Source organism: Stenella coeruleoalba, assembly GCF_951394435.1.
Source record: "Stenella coeruleoalba genome assembly, chromosome: 5".
Lineage (NCBI taxonomy): Eukaryota > Metazoa > Chordata > Mammalia > Artiodactyla > Delphinidae > Stenella > Stenella coeruleoalba.
In genome coordinates this window covers 46,667,636-46,689,293 of record NC_137150.1, presented here as the reverse complement: position 1 = coordinate 46,689,293, position 21,658 = coordinate 46,667,636, and the positions used below count along the sequence as shown (strand labels likewise).

At 39.0% G+C, this 21,658-nt stretch overlaps 1 protein-coding gene across 1 annotated transcript in view; it reads right to left on the bottom strand.

Annotated features, from left to right (window-relative positions):
* The window catches only part of SERPINI1 (serpin family I member 1), a 68,548-nt gene that overhangs the window by 25,852 nt on the left and 21,038 nt on the right, over window positions 1–21,658 (bottom strand). Inside the window, exons 2-3 of the mRNA XM_079922433.1 lie at window positions 2,721–2,988; window positions 1,069–1,299 (exon numbers count right to left, since the gene is read on the bottom strand). Of these exons, the coding sequence (XP_079778559.1) occupies window positions 1,069–1,299; window positions 2,721–2,970 (481 nt within the window). The 5' untranslated portion in view covers window positions 2,971–2,988. The remainder of the gene's footprint in view (window positions 1–1,068; window positions 1,300–2,720; window positions 2,989–21,658) is intronic.

The window sequence follows — 21,658 nt, the reverse complement described above, 5'->3', positions numbered from 1 at the left end:
AATAAAATGGTAAAATATGAAACATTTGGAGAGCTTAAATAGTTTTTTTTTTTTTTTTTTTTTGTCGGTACACGGGCCTCTCACTGTTGTGGCCTCTCCCGTTGCGGAGCACAGGCTCCGGACGCGCAGGCTCAGCCGCCATGGCTCACGGGCCCAGCCGCTCCGAGGCATGTGGGATCTTCCCGGACCGGGGCACGAACCCGTGTCCCCTGCATCGGCAGGCGGACTCTCAACTACTGCGCCACCAGGGAAGCCCCCCTAAATACATTTTAAAAATATGATTTAGAATTAAAATTTGAAACAAATGCATCCTTTTCTAATTCCTCTCCATTTGTTTGGGCTTAAAATGGGCTGCTCTTTTTTTTAAAGGAATCCTGTACAAATTTTTTGATTAGCAATCAAGTTCTGTGGTTTAAAAGCCAACAAATATCTTTAAACTCTCTTACTCTATTTTAATCATATTGTTAAGAGAGCCAGCAACTGTGATTCTAACTAGTATCTAACTTATTAAATGGTCAGCCCAAGCAAAATTCCATACAGTAGTTAAGATTACCATTCGAATGAAACTCACCAACTGGAGAGCACAGATTTCATATTAATTTATCAGTACCAATATTCTATACATGCCAAAAGAATCAACTTTTTCTCAAATATTTATTCATAAACAATGCTTCTAAAATAGGCTGTAATCAGGGCTTCCCTGGTGGCACAGTGGTTGGGAGTGCGCCTGCGGGTGCAGGGGACGTGGGTTCGTGCCCCGGTCCGGGAGGATCCCGCATGCCGCGGAGCGGCTGGGCCCGTGGGCCATGGCCTCTGGGCCTGAGCGTCCGGAGCCTGTGCTCTGCGACGGGGGAGGCCTCAGCAGTGAGAGGCCCCCGTACCGCAAAAAATAATAATAATAATAAATAAAATAAAATAGGCTGTAATCTATACAAAATAATTAGTAGATACTCAACTAAATGCAATGTAACATTCAAAATGTAAAAGGAACGAGAGGACAAATAATTTCAGAAGTAAAAGGGAGTTAAAACTAAGCTATTAGAGAAAGAAAGGAACCAAATGACTTACTATTTGTATTATTCTCCACCCACTTATTGATATGGTTGGCCACAGCTACATTTTGACCGAAGTCCACATGATTGACTTCTGCGTTAAAGTACTTTTTTATCATTTGCAAAAACTCATCATTGATATGAAACCCATTTTGCACAAAGAGGGCATTGGCAATTTTCATCACATACTGACTCTCTTCAGCAGTCACCATGTGAGAAAGATGCTTCAAGAAAGAAAATTCTTCACCTGCAAAATGACAAAAGATAAGTTTATTAGTGGAACAAACACAGTGAAAGATCCTGGAGAGTGGAGGAGCACGAAAACACAGCAAGGGGGATTAATAGAACAGAGGCCCAAAGGAAAAGCACTGGCTTATTCGCCGCACTGACATGGTAACTCCGGAGGTTCCAATATTTGTGCTGTTTCTAGATGTTCAAATTAACTTTTTGAAGTTTAGTATTATCAACTGATATTATTTTCATTTTAATTGACTTTCTTGGTAAAATCTATGAAGTAGAGATACTTGGATTGTTTTCTTTCAAAAGACTTAGGTTACTTTAATTAAATGAGTTATTTTAGATGATCAGAAATAATCTGTTTCTGTTATCAAGTTTAATTTTCTAGTTTAAAAATCAAAATATTCCTTTCAATTTTACTTTAAGTAGACTTTTTTTTAACCTTACAACTAGAAAATCCAATTGAAATTGTTTTAGTTCTCAACTTTTTAATGAGTTAATTCACATGTATATTAGAAACATTAAAATAGAAATTATACATCATTGAAAAGTAATTACAAAATACGTTTTGGTTAGAAATTTTCTCCAGTACAAAAATTTTTCATGATAATACAACATTCAAAAAAACCTCTTGGGACTTCCCGGGTGATGCAGTGGTTAAGAATCCTCCTGCCAATGCAGGGGACACAGGTTCAAGCCCTGGTCCGGGAAGATCCCACATGCTGAGGAGCAACTAAGCCCGTGCACCACAACTACTGAGCCTGCGCTCTAGAGCCCGCGAGCCACAACTACTGAGCCCATGTACCACAGCTACTGAAGCCCACACACCTAGACCCCGTGCTCCGCAACAAAAGAAGCCACCACAATGAGAAGCCCGCGCACCACAACAAAGAGTAGCCCCCGCTCACTGCAACTAGAGAAAGACTGAGTGCAGCAACAAAGACCCAACGCAGCCAAAAGTAAATAAATAAAATAAATAAATTTATAAAAAAAAATTCTTGGATGCCATTTAAATAATGAAGGTACTGTTGGTTTTAAGTAAAAATTTCTGATATTCTTAGAGCATAATGGTTTTTTTATAGTACTCATCACAGTTATAATTTCTCATTTATTTATGTGATAATTGATTAATATATGCCTCTCCCTCTAAACTGGAAACTCCAACAGAGCAAGAACATGTTTGCTTTTGTTTATCATAGTGAGGTTTGTTTAAACAATAATAATAAAAGATACAATTTCCTTGGATTAACTCAGCCAGGGATACAGCTAGGAACTAAGAACTTTCTTGGGTTTCCTAATGGTTCTCTTATCCATATCACCTCAGTGAGACCTCTTTCTTACTCTTTGTAAATACTGCTGCCTCAGGCATAAGGCAACATAACTGAGTTGAATGTTAATGTCAAACCATCTTGAGAAATTAAGCACACTTACCATTTTTCAGGCTATCATATCCCATTGAATGACGGATTTCTTTCAGGGTAGACCCTTGGGCCCCAAGTTCCATCATTCCCATTGCAAGGGTGACACTCAGTGGAGAGAAGAGAATATTTTCATCTTCTCCAGTGGCTCGAAGATGGTTATACATATTCACTGACAACTCAGCAATGGTTTCATCAGTGAAAGTGGTCCCTGATGCCAAACTTTGCAGAACCAGCAAAGAGAAGAGTCCAAGGAAAGCCATGTTGGAATAGTTTCAAGCCTGGAGAACAATATTTTACATATTAATATTAATTACCTCAGAGAAAGGGAGTGAAAGGTAAAAAAAATAATTTCATGGCAAAGTTGTAAGTAAACCAAAAGTTTTTAAACATATGGAATGTTAGTGTCTCTATAACAAAAAAGCCCATTAAAGGATTTGTTGGAAGATCCTGTTAAGTCAATTAATAGTCAAATGAGCGAATAACACTGCTAAGTCCTGAGGATACTCCCAAGAACAAGATAGCCCTGGTCTCACCCTCATGGGGCTGAGTATATATAGATATATATTCAACAATGTTTGGTGAGGCTAATTTATCAATTTTCATGGCCTCATCATGCATATTTCAGTCATGACTTTGAAACAATTCACTCTAGTGTACACTAAACTACACAGGGACAGGACAATTAAGATGAAAACCAAAAGGTATTCACAGGGTTTAAGAAGAATTAGTGAAGTTAGGCATTTGAAAATGCCCCTTTACCCATTTACTACAATTTATGAAATTAATGTACCATGCAACTGGGTTACCAACTAGTGGGGAGAGATCAACACACATTTGCCAGGAGCCCCAGTTTATTCAGCCCAGACTGCAGAACCCACAGGAAGTGGTAACTCAGAGAAAAAGCAGATTTGGCACATCCTTATGTGGTTTTCCTTATTTATTTATTCCCTAGCAGGCTGCTGCCCTCAGTGACCATCTCTGTGCAGGGAGACGCCTCCCTCTTACAACAATGTCCTTTCATTCTTAGACTTACATGACCATTTCAGCTTACACCAATACTCCAGTGATTTTATTTAAATGACTGTTCTAAATATCAAGCTTATCTGGTACTTGAACCGTGTTCTCTCAGGAAGAGAAAGCAGTGTCAGTGCCCAGATATCTCAGAATAATATTCCTGCCGTTTGGCACACCAGCATTCCACACGCTCTGTCTCCCCACAAACAGTCTGACTGGTACACATTGGGGACAGGAGTCCCTCTTTCCTCACATTCTCACACTTTGTCACTCTAGGCATCTGAAAGGTAAACTGCCGATTCAAACAGTTAAGCAGCTTCCTTGTTCTTGATCTTTAAAAAAAAAAAAAAAAATCATTAAAACAACAGGTAAATGGGCATCATCAGAAAATCTACAAACAACAAATGCTGGAGAGGGTGTGGAGAAAAGGGAACTCTCTTGCACTGTAGGTGGGAATGTAAATTGATACAGCCCCTATGGAGAACAGTACAGAGGTTCTGTAAAAAACTAAAAATAGAATTACCATATGACCCAGCAATCCCACTACTGGGCATATACCCAGAGAAAACCATAATTCAAGAAGATACATGCACCACAATGTTCATTGCAGCACTATTTACAATAGTCAGGTCATGGAAGCAACCTAAGTGTCCATCGACAGATGAATGGATAAAGAAGATGTGGTACATATATACAATGGAATATTACTCAGCCATAAAAAGGAATGAAATTGAGTCATTTGTTGAGACGTGGATGGATCTAAAGACTGTTATACAGAGTGAAGCAAGGCAGAAAGAGAAAAACAAATATCGTATATTAACACATACATGTGGAGCCTAGAAAATGGTACAGATGAACCGGTTTGCAAGGCAGAAATAGAGACACAGATGTAGAGAACAAACGTATGGACATCAAGGGGGGACAGTGGCTGGGGTGGGGGTGGTGGTGGTGGGATGAATTGGGAGATTGGGATTGACATGTATACACTAATATGTATAAAATGGATAACTAATAAGAACCTGCTGTATAAAAATAAAATAAAATTCAAAAACAACCCAGGTAAAGTGATATTGAGCAAACACATTTGGAAAATTGTATTTTGTTAGTATGAAGCATTAACAGTCTCCACTACTCAGTTAACAGAGTGCACACATGTTTAACCTAAGAGCGGTGCATTTCCTACAGGTTTTTGAGTCAGAATGTCCCAATCAGCCCTGTAATATTTCTGATTCCAATTTCAGAGAATTTTGCCTGACCACTTTGCAAGTCCTTCATATTTTTGGGTTCAGTTTCAGGTATCAGTTTTTTGTCTGAGAAGTTCCAAGTCCCCCTGTATCCTGCCCCCCACTTTTGTATTAAGGTTTAAATAATTCTTGCTTGTTTAGGAAGGTAAAGCTCAGCCTATATGTAAATATGAACTCTCACAACGGTGAGGAGGCTGAGAATAGCTACTGGCGGGAGATGAAGTATGTTGCTGCAGAACAGAGTCTGCAGTGCAGGCAGCATCGGGACAGAAGCCAGATGCCAGAGCACGGCTGTCCTGCTCGTCCGCTGGCCTAGGCCATTGATGGGAGGCTGCTGTGACATTCTCTCTTCCTCTGTCCTCTCCAGGGAAAGTGAAGTGGAAGAGATGAGTTTTCTCTCTCTCTAGTTTCAGATGGAAGAAATATAGCACGTGCTCTTCTAAGTTGAAAGAGAACTTAAAACATATCCGGTATTTAATACTTAAGATGTAATAGTGTTTAGAGGAACTCTGAAATCCAAGTCTGGTTCAAAAGCCCCTGCTCTTCATCATGACGCTATACTGCTATCTGACGTGCCATCTTCACTCTACCAAGCAAAGACCCATTGCTTTCATTTAATGTTATCTAGTACAAGACCAAGAAATTAAACTCACTGTATGAGAGTAGTATCTGTCATTCAATAACACAACTATTGCAAAACCACTGCATTTCACATGAGGATTACATTTTAAGCTAATAAAAAGATTTCATTCATATAAAACAAAAACCTATTGCCAACCAATAAGCATCTCAGAAAGTAAGGCCAAGTCTATTGTGTTTGTAGGCATTTTTATTTATGTATGTACCATGAGATAATAATAACAGCTGGCATATGATGTATGACCTGTGACAAGTCATGTGCATTCTTTCAGTCTTGGCGCCACTCATGAAATGAAGATACCAATCCCTACTCTGCACAATTATTAAAGAAATAAAGGAGATAGTGTGTGTGTCTGAAGCACTCATTTTAAGCTACAGGTTATACTAATAAAGGACATTATCATTAAAAAATATGTTTTCTAGGTTTGTATACTTGCTAATTCAAGCAAGAGGCTATAGAGTCAAAATGAGTATTTTATGATTCCTGTTGGCCCATGGAATGTAGCACCATTACCCATTCACTCAGCCAAAACTGATAGAGGTATCATGAAGATACCAAAATTTATAAGGACAGGCTCTTGTCTTTAGGGCACTTACATCATTGTGCAGCAGGGCATGATCCATTACAGTGGTTCTTATCTTTTTAAGAAAAGAGATGCTTTTAAGAATCAGGTGAAGGGTAAATCATCTCCTCAAGAAATGCACACATGTGGAACAGAACATTACATTCACTGGCCAGGATTTTGCTGGCCTCGGGTTAGGAACCCCTGGTCTACAGCAGATGGTCCAATGCAGAAAGAAGAAGTGTTTGATGGACCCACAGTTCTGCAACATTGCCTTACTGGGGGAAAGAGATGTTAAAACCACTCATGTCTCTTCAAGCTTCTAGAGGATTCCTGGAAAGAACACCCGTATGTTTGTGAGACAGGGCTCTTCCCAGGGTAGCAAGCAGCAGGACACTGAGTCATATTGGGAAACTCCTTAATAAAGATTTAAAGAACTCTGCTCTGGAAGCACACATTTGATCTATGGTTAAGTGATCTTTCCTTCTTTCAAAGGAAGTCTGGTGCAGCCTTTTTGATCCCACCTACTCCACCCCTGGCCCTGGCCCCCTTCACCTCTGCCACCCCAGACTCCTCCTTATGAGTGTGTTTTTTTTTTTTAATATTTATTTATTTATTTGATTTTGGCTGCGTTGGGTCTTCGTTGCTGCACGAAGGCTTTCTCTAGTTGCGGTGAGCGGGGGCTACTCTTCGTTGCGGTGCGCGGGCTTCTCATTGCAGTGGCTTTTCTCGTTGTGGAGCACGGGCTCTAGGCATGCGGGCTTCAGTAGTTGTGGCATGCAGGCTCAGTATTTGTGGCTCACGGGCTCTAGAGCACAGGCTCAGTAGTTGTGGTGCACGGGCTTAGCTGCTCCGTGGCAGGTGGGATCTTCCCGGACCAGGGCTCGAACCCGTGTGCCCTGCACTGGCAGGCGGATTCTTAACCATTGCGCCACCAGGGAAGTCCATGAGTGTTTTTTCGTTTTGTTTTTTTCAGAGGAGAGGGGAAGATTTCCTTTTCCCCTTCTAAGCATAGGCATCCTCCACGGACCTATGCCTGGCCCTCTCCTCTGTAATGCTCTTCTTACTGCTGCTCCTGTGAACTTCTCTCAAAACAAAAAGGTGCTTCAACTATTATCCCTATTCATACTATTCCCAAATAAGTAAAATTCTAGCTCCGGCTTAATTTTTATCTTCATTTCCGACGTGCATTGCAAACTGTTCTTGCGATATTTAGTCTTTTACTCTTGCCAGCACTTTAAATTCAATAGTTAATTCAATAGTTAAAATCCTAACCACTCCTCAAGGTTCTGCTCCACTTCCTTTTCTTTTATGAATACCCTGCTAGGTCTTCAGTTAAAACAACTATTTCCCCCTTTTTTGAAATCTTGGCATATTTTATCTCTACCTCTCCAATAGCATGTACTACTGTTGCCTTCTATTACAGATAATTCCGTACATGTGTCATCTCGTCTCCTAAGCTTTTTGAAGGCACAAATGGAAGTGCATCCATCTTTTTTTAAAAAAATTAATTTATTTAATTTATTTATTTTTGGCTGCATTGGCTCTTTGTTGCTGTGCACGGGCTTTCTCTAGTTGTGGTGAGCGGGGGCTACTCTTCGTTGTGGTGCACAGGCTTCTCATTGCGGTGGCTTCTGTTGTTTCGGAGCACGAGCTCTAGGAGTGCGGGCTCAGTAGTTGTGGCACGTGAGCTCAGTAGTTGTGGCTTATGGGCTCTAGAGCACAGGCTCAGTAGTTGTGGTGCACAGGCTTAGTTGCTCCACTGCATGTGGGATCTTCCCGGACCAGGGCTCAAACCCGTGTCCCCTGCATTGGCAGGCGGATTCTTAACCACTGTGCTACCAGGGAAGCCCCTGCATTCATCTTTTATATCTTCGGATATGTAATGCATTACACATAGTAGGTGCCCAATAAATGTTTGTTGAATGAGTACAGCATGAGATATAAAGGCCCACACAGCTGCATTAGAAGGAACAGCAAGAGGGGCTGCTGCTTCTAAATTCTCCAGGCTAATTTAATTTGAGCCCACAGGTAGTAGCTCATTTCCATTTTTTATTCCCTTGATAAAGTGTTTCCTTATTGAGTATGAGCCTGTCTTTCCAGCCTGACAAAGTGGCACTGTCACCAATGTCGGCATAATGCAATGGCTGGACATGGGATGCATTAACAAACAAGTATACCACCTTGAAAAACTGCAAAAGGTGATACCCAAATGTTACTGTATTAACATTCATCTACAAAATGCCAGGGCCCCACCATTAATCATAATAATCAACGCGTTCTAAAATACGTTACTCTCGCACGGAGCGTTACTTTGTAGATTCATTACTTTCAAGTTACTGAATAAAATGCCTTTACATAAAAGCAAGTGGCTGCAGTACCAGACTAGCAGGAGACTGTGCTGTTGTGCTAGAAAAGGCAAAGGCAGCTGAGCTGTGAATAAACCACATTCATTCTTGCAATTCTCCTCCCATTGCCAGTAGTAAGGTAGGTTATGGGCACGTGTACGTGAGTATCCTGCTTCAGAAAACACTTCATTGAAACAGGTCGGAGAACTAAATCTTCTGGTAATCGAGGTATGAGGAATCACAGAGCTAAAGCTAGAACAATAAAAAAAGATAGTTTTTTTTAACTTCCTTGGTAATTAGTCTTATTTATAGAGAGGCTGATTATTCATATATGAAACATTTCTTTTTAGATAACCCAATTATTTGAAATTTTAAAAAAACGGTTTCATAATTTTGAGTTGAGAAAACAAGGGAGGCGCTCGCTCTTTAGAAGATGAGACGAAAAGCTGAAGAAGGTCCTTTCTTCAGCAGGCAACAGGCATGGGAAATAACTAAGGAGAAATGCCTAATGCAAAGAACACTGTCTTAAAGCCCTCTGGCCTATTAATTCTCAGATTTTTGCATGTAAAGGACTAGTAATGTTTTAACTTAGGGAACCGATATAGGGTTGCTAAATTTTTATTTTACCAAGTAAATATATTGGGATGGGGGCAAAAAAAATTAACAAGAATAATGACTCTTACAATCACATGAAGGAATGAACACATCAATCACATGAAAGAATGAACACAGCAATCACATAAAAGAGTGAACGTTTCAACATGAAAATAAGACAGTCATTTAAAGTGGATATATTTGAATTCATGAAGGTTTTGTTTGTTTATTTGTTTGTTTTTTCCCTCATGGGTAGGCACTGAGTGTTTGGAAATCACTACTCTAATTTTGGTTAGCAGTAGCTCACTTGATGAAATTTGGAACAAGTTGAATTTTCCAGGTCTGTGTTTCCTGATTTATTAAGAGAAAGTGTTAACCTAGATCAGCAGCAATGAAGCTGGAAAATTTTTCACAGACATACAAAAAAAAGAAATCATTACCTTGTGAAACAATATGTATTTAAGCAACCTATAATTTAGCAAATTTCCTCAACTGTAACATGCACGGTGTTCATCCCCACCCCCAATTTTACCTTTTCTGAAATTGGAGTAAGTCTTATAATCAATGTCCAGCTGGCCCTCAGACAGAGAGGCAAATTGTGTGACTGTTCCCATTGCCTGTATAAGTGTCATAGCCTGGAAAAGTGTGAACTTTAGGCTATTTGTCTATCCTTATTCTCTCAGCTGACTTATTTCCACTGATGCTGGCTCCCATAATTAAGTTTTTTGCTTCAACTTGGATCTAGAATTATCAGGACCATACTATGATGGCAGTACTTAAAAGAAAGAGGACCACATACAGGGACGAGAACAGAAAGGAGAATGTAACCTACTGTAAGTGAGGCAAGCATGCATCACTAGAGAAATGAACCAACTGATTTTCTTGTAAAACAAAAACCAGATTTTTTTCTAAAGCACCCAAGAACAGAAGACACGTGTAAGAGTTAATTTGCACTAGTAGATAAATCTTTTGTCCTTGGGATATATACAAAGAACTGTCTGTTGGATCCCAAGCAGTACAATTAAAGGCAGAAGAATTTGCCAGATTTCTCAGGATAAATCATAGTGTTTTCAAAGCAAGAAAAGGTGAATTACCTATGCATGCTTTGTGAAGGACTATTGTTCAGGTGCTAAGCTGGCAAAAGCTTGCTGTTAACTTTCAAGATTAGCTGTATACGTACATGGGGATGGATAAATCAAAGAATCAAATGGAAGTGTAGAGAACACATCACTATTCTTTGAAATGCCTTAAGATTACATTTTCAATCACAACAGCACTAAAAAGTTTTGATCAGAAAATACATTATGGGGCTTCCCTGGTGGCGCAGTGGTTGAGAGTCCGCCTGCCGATGCAGGGGACGCGGGATCGTGCCCCGGTCCGGGAGGATCCCACATGCCGCGGAGCGGCTGGGCCCGTAAGCCATGGCCACTGAGCCTGCGCGTCCAGAGCCTGTGCTCCGCAATAGGAGAGGCCACAACAGTGAGAGGCCCGCGTACCGCAAAAAAACAAAAACAAAAACAAAACACATTATGAAAAGTATAATGTCATATGCATGATAAATGATGGCCCAATGTAATTCAGAAGAACGATAAGAAGACTTAGATTTAAACTCTGATTATTAAGGGAATAATATGCTATGGTATGAATAAATATATTCCATTGTGCTATTTTTAAAGAGAAGTGTATATTTTTTTCCTTTTAAAATGTTCTTTGTCCTAAAAAAGGTGTTATGAAATTGAGATGTGTCTTAAAGCCAAGAGGTCAGAAACAAGGAAATAAGAGAAACAAAGAGGTTTAATTCTGTAATTGCAACATCTATGAAATTCTGATGTAAATGAATTAATCTTCTCGTCTTTTTCTTTCTTTCGCTTCTCCCTTCAGCTATTCAGCCCACTGTGACCCTTTTCAATAGTCTCTTAACTTAGAGTTTTCAATAAGATACATCTTTAGGTTCTTTTTCCTGTTCTATTGAATCAAGCAAAAAAGAAAGCTCATCGAGTATCTCTCAAACAAGGAGAAAATGGCCAGGCAAATCAAAGAAGCAGAACTAGGGAGAAAGTAACCTATAAAGATTTCTACCCTAAAACAATTATAAAAGACTCGGAAATGGACCAAGATGATTACTGGGCATCTTCCATGAAAAACTATACATTACCTAGAAATACCCTTCCAAGTTTTCTGACTACGGGTTTGGGCCCTTCATAGGCTTTGAACAATTTTAAAATTCTCTAAATTGCAGAGAATTGATAGTGATGCAAATGTCTATAAAAATGCACAGTGTACATGGATGGTGGGATGCAACTGATTATTGTCCTGTGGATATTGACCAGTTTTGCACCTGTTAAACAAACATATTTCAGTATTCCTGACAGACTTATGTATTCATCTGCTTTCTGGAGTCTCTCGTGAATCGTTTGTAACATCTTACTGGATCTCTCACTAATTAATGAGCTAAATAAAATCTCTGACATCTGTTCATTTTATATTTGTATTAAAATCAAGACTATAACCTTTTAAAAAATAATTTTCCTTTAATTTTTTAAATCAAACTTAGAAAATTTTCTTTTAAAAAATGTTTAGGACTTCCCTGGTGACGCAGTGGTTGAGAGTCCGCCTGCCGATCGATGCAGGGGACACGGGTTCGTGCCCCGGTCCGGGAAGATCCCACATGCTACGGAGCAGCTGGGCCTGTGAGCCATGGCCGCAGAGCCTGTGCGTCCGGAGCCTGTGCTCCACAACGGGAGAGGCCACAACGGTGAGAGGCCCGTGTACCGCAAAAAAAAAAAAAATGTTTATTTTCATGGGATACCTCAATAATCAGAATAGGAAAGAACTGCAATATTAGCCTTTTCTGAATCACTGAATATTCCTTAATTATTGGTTGAATCAGTATTGTACCAGTGGTATCCCAAAGTGATTTGGTAGAATTCTGTGGCTTGGAATTACTGATCATATAGCAGCCAGTGCTGAGCTGGCTCTGCTATAGGTTTAAAGTTCTTGAGTATTTTGCATGCATCCAAGAGGTAGATTAGGGCTGGAAGAGTCTATGGCGGGCTGCTCATTTAGGGACTAACTAGTCCTAGAAATGTGGAGAAATAATCAAAGGAAGCTACAGTGCCAAAACTTCCCAGAATTTATAAAGTGCTTTGGTATATATTAATATAATTAATATATAGTTCTCAGGCTAATTGGAATGAAGATGAACAGTAACTGAGAAGCTTGCCTTTCTTTGGAAGTACCGAAGGCTTCCAAGGAGTTTTTGAGTTTTCCCAGTAACCTCCCTGGGCCACATCATCTATCTCGTAGGAGATAGGGGCTATAAACCTTCAAGAATATTTCACAACAAAAATAGCCTCTTGGCTATTTTTTTTTTGGGAAATTGTTTTGACTCAATAAATTGGGAAATTGTTTTGACTCAATAAATAAATGCTGGATAGATAAATCTCTGGCCAAAAGTTTTGGGAAATTGTTTTGGGAAATTGTTTTGACTCAATAAATAAATGCTGGAAATTGTTGGGAAATTGTTTTGGGAAATTGTTTTGGTAAATTGTTTTGGGAAATTTGGGAAATTGTTTTGACTCAATAAATAAATGCTGGATAAATAAATCTCTGGCCAAAAGTTTTCCTACCTTAGGCCATAAGAAATTCTAAAATTAAAATCCAAAATATTTGATTACTCTGTATCCTTCAGAAAGTTAGAAAAATGTGGTCCAACAGAACTCTCTGCGATGATAAAAATATTACGTATGTGTTCTTGTTCATAAGGTAGTCATTTGACACTAGTAACTATTGGGTTTTGTAATGTGACTAATGCAACTGAGGAACAAGAATTTTACTTTTGTTGAATTTTAATTAATTTAAACAGCCACATGTGGCTAGTGGTTACCATATTTGAAAGTACAGAGCTAGAAGTAGGCTAAACAGATTTAGTCTTCAGTAACATTGATTCCTGACCATAGTACAAGTGTTTGAATCAAAAACAGAAAATCAGTCGCGTGAGCCTCACAAAACGCGTCTCTTTTTAAAAACATACTCTCTTTCTTTGAGAGATCTCAACTGATGAGGAGGCTCCTTTTGGAATTCCAAAGGCATTTGGTTACTGCTGGTGACTACTGAGGAAAACAAAGTCAATGCCCCCAAGAACCAGTGAGCTGGCAGGGCCTTAGCCCTCCTGGAACTATGATTTGGGCTCTCCATTAAATGGTAATGAATGATTCTGCTTGGCACAACTGGGGGAGACTTCCTACTGGCCAGTGAAAGACTTCCTTTGGAATGTGCTGTTGGGAAAGCTAAACAAGTGACACACAAGCCCTTAGGCAAAATTCAGTGAACAGTTTCAGAGAGACAGGTTAAAAAGTCATCATCTATCAAGGTCATGCATGGCCCAAGGCCATTTTGGAACTAAGCCATACATTAATGGTCTCAGCTTACCCATTAATGTTTTAAGAAATCCCTCTGCTTGCTCTCTTCCCTGGCCTGAAGGTTTAGCTGTTTACAAGATTGTACCTTTCTGCTGGAAACACCTTGTCCAGCCCCTCATTTTATACATGAGGAAGGGAAGTCATTTATATGGAACATCTTCTTGTACACAAAGGATATTTAATGAGCTACTATGGATGTTTAAAAAAAAGCCCAAAACTTCAAATGTGAATACAGAATTTCATTCACTCGTACGATAAATATTTATCCTTGACAACTAGTTACTAGGGATGTAGAGGAGAACAGGGTGACACAAGAGATGCCTCTGGGGTATTTTCCTTCATGTGTTAGGTCTACATTGTTCAAAGAGATATTCACCTTTTTATTCAGAGCTTCAAAAATATTTGATTTTCTAATTTTTCAATATTAAAATGTTGCTTGTGTAATAAAGTTTTTAAAAGTTGGATGTGTCCCTAAAAGTCTAAAAATACCCAGATGTAAGGTTGCTTCTCAATTATTTTGCCAATGGAGGGAGTAGTAGCCTGACTCATCTTTCAGTCATTCACTAACACTTGAGTACACCCTGAAAGGCTGAGAAATGAGGTGAAAAATCCCGAGAAGTTATTTGGTGCACCAACCTAAAGAAAAAATTCTCACAGAAAGACTTTCAGAGCACTCAAAGCCAGTTTTAAACTTGTCTTGATAATTACAGTCAGAAGTGTAAATACACTATTGTAATGTGATGATATCCTAATAGAGGACAGTAGTGGTTAGGGCTCCTGGCCAGACACACCAAAGTATCCCAGATACTAGGTATTTATATTCGTATTTTTATTAAATTATATTTGGGTTATAATTACAGTGTTTCTGTTTCTCCTTCTTCCCTCCCTCCCTCCCTCTCTCTCTTTCTTTTTCCTTCTTTCTTTCCTTTTCAGATTCTCTGTCTCTCCCCACTATAATGCAGCCCTCACGGCTGTTGTTATTTTGCTCCTTTAGCTTTACCCTCTTGCCTTGTTTTATAAGATTGTGTGTGAGGGTCTGGGGACATCTAAACTCTCCTGAGGCGAAATGCATAGGTTCACTTTGCCTCAGTGTCTGTTAAGGCCACACAAATATACTTCCTTATCTTGGCTAATAACTATAACATTACCAAGACCTGCTTGCTCTTTTAGTAAGACGGTTTAGGCTCATGGGATTCTGACACCAAGGTGAATAATGAAGGATATTAGTATTATATCGAATCCTGTGAAATTGCCATTTTTGGAAGTCAAAGTGGTCAGATATCAGCAACTTCATATGCTTCAACCTGCTCCTTACTGAGCATCTATCGTGTGCCAGGCTGAAGATTAGAACATTCATAGGCTGCTTTGTGACTTAATATTTCATACAGTTGCTTCACTGTTTTGAGAGGTCACAATATCTCATATTTTTAAAATGCATCCTATTTAAGAAATCTGGAAAAAAATATTATGATTTTGTCTTAGAATTCTTTTCTCTTCACCTTGTGCTGGAAACGCTAGAAACTGACAGAAGGAACTCTCCAACCGATACAAAACACCAACCTAAATTAAGTGTCTCTTTCTTTAAAAGAAAAAATACAAAATCCTCATGGCTCATACTTTCTGTACCCTGTGGAAATTAAGTTACATACATTCCTTTTTAAATGGTCTCTTGCTGGACTACAGACTGTGGGAAAAGTGAAAGCAAGAAAGAACATGTCAAAAAATAATTTCACTACTTTGTTTTTTAAACTCTTATAAACTTAAAGTACAAAATTTTCCTGATATTGACTAACATTGTATTAATGCTGCTTGAAAATATCCACCTGTTAACTCTATTTATAAACCTGCCACACTGTAATAGGGGATTTCTAACAGTACTTTGGTTTCCTCTTCCTGTTCATCACTGTGAATGACTGAAAAAGCAACTTGTAATTTTTATTGCTGAGTGTGGGCAAACAAGTAGAACGTAAGTATGTAGATATAAAGGGCTCTATGAAAGCATTCTGGTACACTTCCCTGTGATTTTCAGAAAAATATTTACAATATAGTAACAGCTTTAGGAAGTGTGTAGAAAGATGAATCAAGGATATCAGCCAATGTAAATGTTGTACGACAAAAAATAAAATAAAAATAAAAATAAAGGGAGCTAGTGTACTTCTTCTGCACAAGGCAGAGTTAAACTACTCCAAATGGTAATCAACTTCTCTTCTTTTCAGAGCTCTGTAGAGATATAGGCTTAATTCATTTCTTCTGAATGTCTTCCAAGTTTAATAGTCCTCACTGATAGGAAATGGTCCCCATCAAGCTCCTTGCATAGCACCTTAAGGCTTTTCCCATTACTGGACAGGTAAGATGGGAAGGATTTCTCATGGGTCTTATATCGTGAGCACCAGCGCTCACTGCCCTGACCTGTTAGGGTGCAGCTCTCTTCCTCTGAGTTAACTACTGAAGGATCCAGAAGAGTCTGGTGAAACGCAGGCAAGGATACTGGCTTTTCGCTTTGTTAACTCGTGGGTTGCCTCTTACATGTCTTAAGCATTGTCGAAAGTTAAAGCTAGTTGTGTCAGAGAGATTTCAGAGTATATTTTTAGGACTCCAAGATATGTGTCGGAGTCTATCTTGCAGATGAGACTTGTCTATAAGTAAATTGGAATAAAATGAAATCGCTCTCTCAACTTAGCTTTTTTAAAAAATTCACATCATTGGCCTTGCAAAGAATGACTGAATGATGGGCATCCTGAGCCTCGTAGGTTTTACACTGCAACAGAGATTTAGAACTATCATTTTAAATATACAGTTTTACAGTCCCAGTGAGAAAAACAATGAGAGGCAAAGCTCAACTTGAGACAGGTGCATGGGAGGCCACCCAAATAGAATGGGATATGTTGCCCGATTTCTCACTTCTAGGATTGCTTGAGAGTCTACATATTGGGGTTGGGAGCTTGAAGACTAGGTTCAAGCTAATAAACTTCAAGAATATGATAGGAATATTTAAGTTTCAAAATGAAAAGGAAAATTATTCCCATAAAATATATCCTTGACCTCAATTTTCTCCCCAGGGACCAATTAATTCATGGAATTCTAGAGCTGAAATAATAACATAATGGATCAGCCATCTGGACGTAATACAAGTTATTGCTAATCCTCATAACAAGCTGGAAGGTAGGTGAAGGTAACCCCGTTTTGTAGATGAAGAAACTGAAACCTAGTAAGTTTAAGATATTTTTACCATGTTCATAAGTTTACTAGGGAATAGAAAAGGGATCTGAACTTTTGCCTGAAGGCTTCAAATTCCTTGCTAATTTTACTGTGGCAGGCTGTCCGTGTTGGGCAGGAATTCCCTCTACAAGACTGACTCTGCTTGAATTCTGTGTGCCAAATAATGCTACAACAGGCTTTAAACATAACTTATGTTAATTGGGATCTTAACCTGCTACATAATACATTACAATACTTAAATTTTTTAAGCTAAAAAAATTAAATAGGTAAAACATTCAGAGTACAAACTCAAAAGGTATGAAGAGGCATAGAGTGAAGATTCTCTTTCCCACACTCTCTTGTCCCTTAGTCAGCCAATTTCTCCTGGTGGAACCAACCAGCGTTATCTTCCAGAAATATCTTATGTATATTCAGTATATGTATTTCCCATTTTCTTACGGAACATAATATACACACGCTGGTTTGCAACTTCATTTTTTCATTTAGCAACATATCTTGGAAAATATTTCCCATCATTACATAAAGAACTTCCTAATTTTTTCTTTTACCAGCTTCAAAGCATTTCACTGCATGGGCATGTTATAATTTACTTAATTAGTCTCCTACCAATGGGAATTTAGATTATTGCAATCTTTTACTATTACAAATAATGAGGCAATGAGTAATTTCAGAAATACATCATTTCACAGGTGTGCAATTATCTCTGCAGGATAAATTCCTAGAAGTTAAGTTGCTAGGTCACAAGACACATGTACTCGTAATTTTGATCAGTGTTGCCAAACTGCTCTTCTTAGAGGTTATATCATTAAAAATCCTAGAAATATGCTCATAAAGAAACAAGGAAGGTATACACTAAAGAAAAACTGAAACGTCGCTGAGAAATAGACGCAAAAAGAATAGAATACTTAATCTCCTACAGGGTATTCTTCCTAAAATAAGGACAGATGAACATGTTAAACAACACCGTGGGGGTGTAATTGACAAGATCCTGATGACGGGAAACTCCATAGGACAACTGATTCAGTTTCAACAAATAAAATGTAGAAATAAAGGGCAGTGGGAGGCAGGGAGGCAGATGGCTTTAAAAAGATTTAGACAACTGTGGCTTCTCTGGTGGTGCAGTGGTTGAGAGTCCACCTGCCGATGCAGGGAACACGGGTTCATGCCCCGGTCCGGGAAGATCCCACATGCCGCGGAGCAGCTGGGCCCGTGAGCCATGGCCGCTGAGCCTGCGCGTCCGGAGCCTGTGCTCCGCAATGGGAGAGGCCACAACAGTGAGAGGCCCGCGTACCGCAAAAAAAAAAAAAAAAAAAAAAGATTTAGACAACTAGAGAAAGCCCGCACGCAGCAACGAAGACCCAACGCAGCCAAAAATAAAATAAATAAAATAAATTCTTAAAAAATAAATAAAAAATAAAGTTTATGTAGAAAAAATCAGAAAGCAGGAACGGCAAGAAAAACTCTGAGGAAAAAAGAACAGTGATGAGATACTAAAATGTATTAAAAAGCTATAATAATTAGAATAGGGATGGTGAGAAATATAATTTGGTATACGATAGAACTTAGCATGTCAAATCAGTGGGGTAAGAGAGATTATTCAGTAAGTGATAACTCGTGTTAGGAGAACAGAATATCCAGGTATTAAAAAATAAAGAAATGAATATTCTAATTTATTATTTTGAATCAAGATAAGTTCCAGATGGACCAAACTTTAAAAGTGAAAACTGAAACTTGAAAATTCCAGTGAGAAATCATGGGAATTTTAAAACATACATTCATAAGTAAATATATATATATATATGCATATATATGGTTCATGCATACAAACATATACGTATATATATATACACACATATGTATACATTATATATGTATAGGTTGCATATATTTATATTGTACTATTATTTGTATACATATATATAAATATATATATTATACACACATGTATTAGACACACAGTGTTGAAATGGAGAAGGCCTAAGTGTGACAAAGACCCAGGAGCCATTAAAGAAAAGATTAATAAATTTTACTAAATAAAGATAAAAATCTGCACAGCAAAAGCCATATGAGAAAAGTCAAAAGACAAGTGACAAACTGAAAAATCTTAAATTACAGACTAAGGCAGGGGTCCCCACCTCCCAGTCCACCGCCTGTTAGGAAACAGGCCACACAGCAGGAGGTGAGTGGCGGCTAGTGAACGAAGCTTCATCTGCCCTCCCCATCGCTCCCCATCGCTCACATTACTACCTGAACCATCCCCCACAATGTCCGTGGAAAAATTGTCTTCCACGAAATCGGTCCCTGGTGCCAAAAAGGTTGGGCACTGCTGGACTAAGGGATAAGTTCTCTGTTCTGTACAAGACCTCTATAATTCAATAAACCCAACAAAAATCCTATAGAAAAATAGGCAAAGGATATGAATAGACAGGTTACCAAAAGAATGTTAAACAGCTCTTAAACACATAAAAATATGGTCAAACTTACTTATCAGATTGATAAAAGTAATATTAAGGCCTAAACTACGCAGATATAACAATAAGGCCTTGAAGTCTTAGGACCACTTAGGACCACTTACTACAGGCACATTTCTTATGAAGATCAGGGTATTAATGTAGTACCCAGTGTTAGAGATTCATGATGATGACCTTGAACCATCTCAAAAATATTAACTTATTCTGTTTGGTAGATTCTGGAGGGATACAAATAACATACAGTTAGGTAAACTACCATAAGGCATCTGAAACAAAATACTGGGATATTTACTAGGGTACATTTCAATTGTCTTTTTCTAGACACACAGGAAAACAAATTCTTCCTTGGACACAGCTAACTATGATATTACTGTAGGTTTAAAGACAAATAATGGGGAGTTCCTTGGTGGCCTAGTGGTTAGGATTCTGGGCATTCACTGCTGTGGCCCAGGTTCAATCTCTGGTGAGGGAACTGAGATCCTACAAGTCACGAGAAGAAGCCAAAAAAAAAAAAAAGACCAATAATAAATCATCATTGGTGTGCTTTTGTTTTTAACCCGCAAGTCAGATTTTCCAAGCTTCAATCAATCTGAATTGAGTAATATCTAACTTACCTTATGATTATTTACAAAGGAATACTTTCGTGGGTTTATGCCCTTATTGTAGAACATGGCCACATGTCATATATCAAAATTACTTGCCTTAGCATAATTATGTCAACGGAGTGAAATTATGTTCACGTTTGAATCTGCAAGGCTTAATCATGGCAGCAGTCAGCACCATCTGTTGATAGCTTTCCTTAGTGTCTGTGGCAGGAAGGCTCTCTGAGGTCAATATTCTTTTTGGTTGTGGCTCTCTCTGCTATTCTGTACTTTTTAGCCATGTAAATGGATGACATTTTAAAACTCTTTCTGTTTTTTGCAATAAACCTACTAGGCAAAAAAAGGTGCCCTCAGGTGGGTGAGTTATTTTAAGATTGAGACTCTAGTATGATTAGATAGTGTGTGTATAGCCTCTAGGGATAATTAATATCATTAACGTGAGGCAAAAGTCCTGGAATAAATGGCTTCTGGGAGAGCATAATTTATTCAAAATGATATGACTTTAAAATGTTTTTATTGTTACCTATTATTAAAAAGAAAGATGATAAAGCTATTTCTTTAAATCAGCACTTCTCAGTGTGGGGTCTGCATCAGAATTTCCTAGGATGGGGTGAAAATGCAGGTTGGAGGCCACATCACCAACCTCTTGAATCAGAAATTCTAGACATGGACCTCCGTTGCCTGTATTTTTAAGAGATATTTCAGGACACAATCAAGTGTGAAAACCAAGTTAGTAGGATATCAACTAGGATATACGTGTCAGTAAAACTGAGGTTAAAACTAGGCACTGGTGGCGTGAGAGGCACACTGTTTACATTTGTTTCTAGGACTATTGTTTAATATCTATCTCCTCCCTAGACTGCAAGCTCCATGAATTACATCTGTCTCACTCAGGACTGGCTGGACTTAGCCCATTGCTTGGTCTAAGACTGTCCTCAACATTTGCTGAGTGAATGATTTAAGTATATTGTGCCCACTTACAGGTGAGCAAACTGCGACTTGAAGAGGGTAGACAGCCCAACACCACTCAGATGATAGAGATCTGAGTGACAACTCAGATCACTCAGTGATAGCCGCTCACTGGCTCCAAACCCAGGCCCCTTCCTTGTCACGGGACATTCAATGTGGTCGTAGAGGGGACCTATATTAGCTTTGCCGGTTAAACACTCAAATCCTCAAAAACCCCTATAATGGAGTTTATTTAGAAAATAAAAAGTTTTATAGTGTTTTAGAATGTGTTAATATCCTGGAAAGAAAAAAAAAAACTCAGCATAAGGGGATAAGAGAGTGAGGGGGTGTGAAGGACTATCACAATTTTAAATAAAATAATTAGAAAGTCTTTACTGAACAAGTGATTTTTTTTGAACAAAGTCTTCAAGGAAGAAGCAAACCACTGATACCTGGGGTTGGAGGCCAGGGATCAGCAAGAGCAAATGCCTGAGGAATGAGTGTGCCTGTTTAGTCCAAAGATCAGCAAGAAGCCAACACAGATAGAATGGAGAGGGTGAAGAGGAGAGGGGGTGAAACGTGATCATAGTGAGTTATAGAAGAACGGGAAGAGGGGACTCAGAAACTGAGCAAAGACAACTCTTTGGAAGAACAGAGAAATCGGGCAGCAGCTGGGTGGAGAAGGGGTGAGTCAAGAGGGAGTTTTCTTTGGGCTCCCCTGGTGGCATGGCAGTTAAGAATCCGCCTACCAATGCAGGGGACACGGGTTCGAGCCCCTGGTCGGGGAAGATCCCACATGCCGCGGAGCAACTAAGACCGTGCGTCACAACTACTGAGCCTGCGTTCTGGAGCCCACGAGCCACAACTACTGAGCCTACGTGCCAC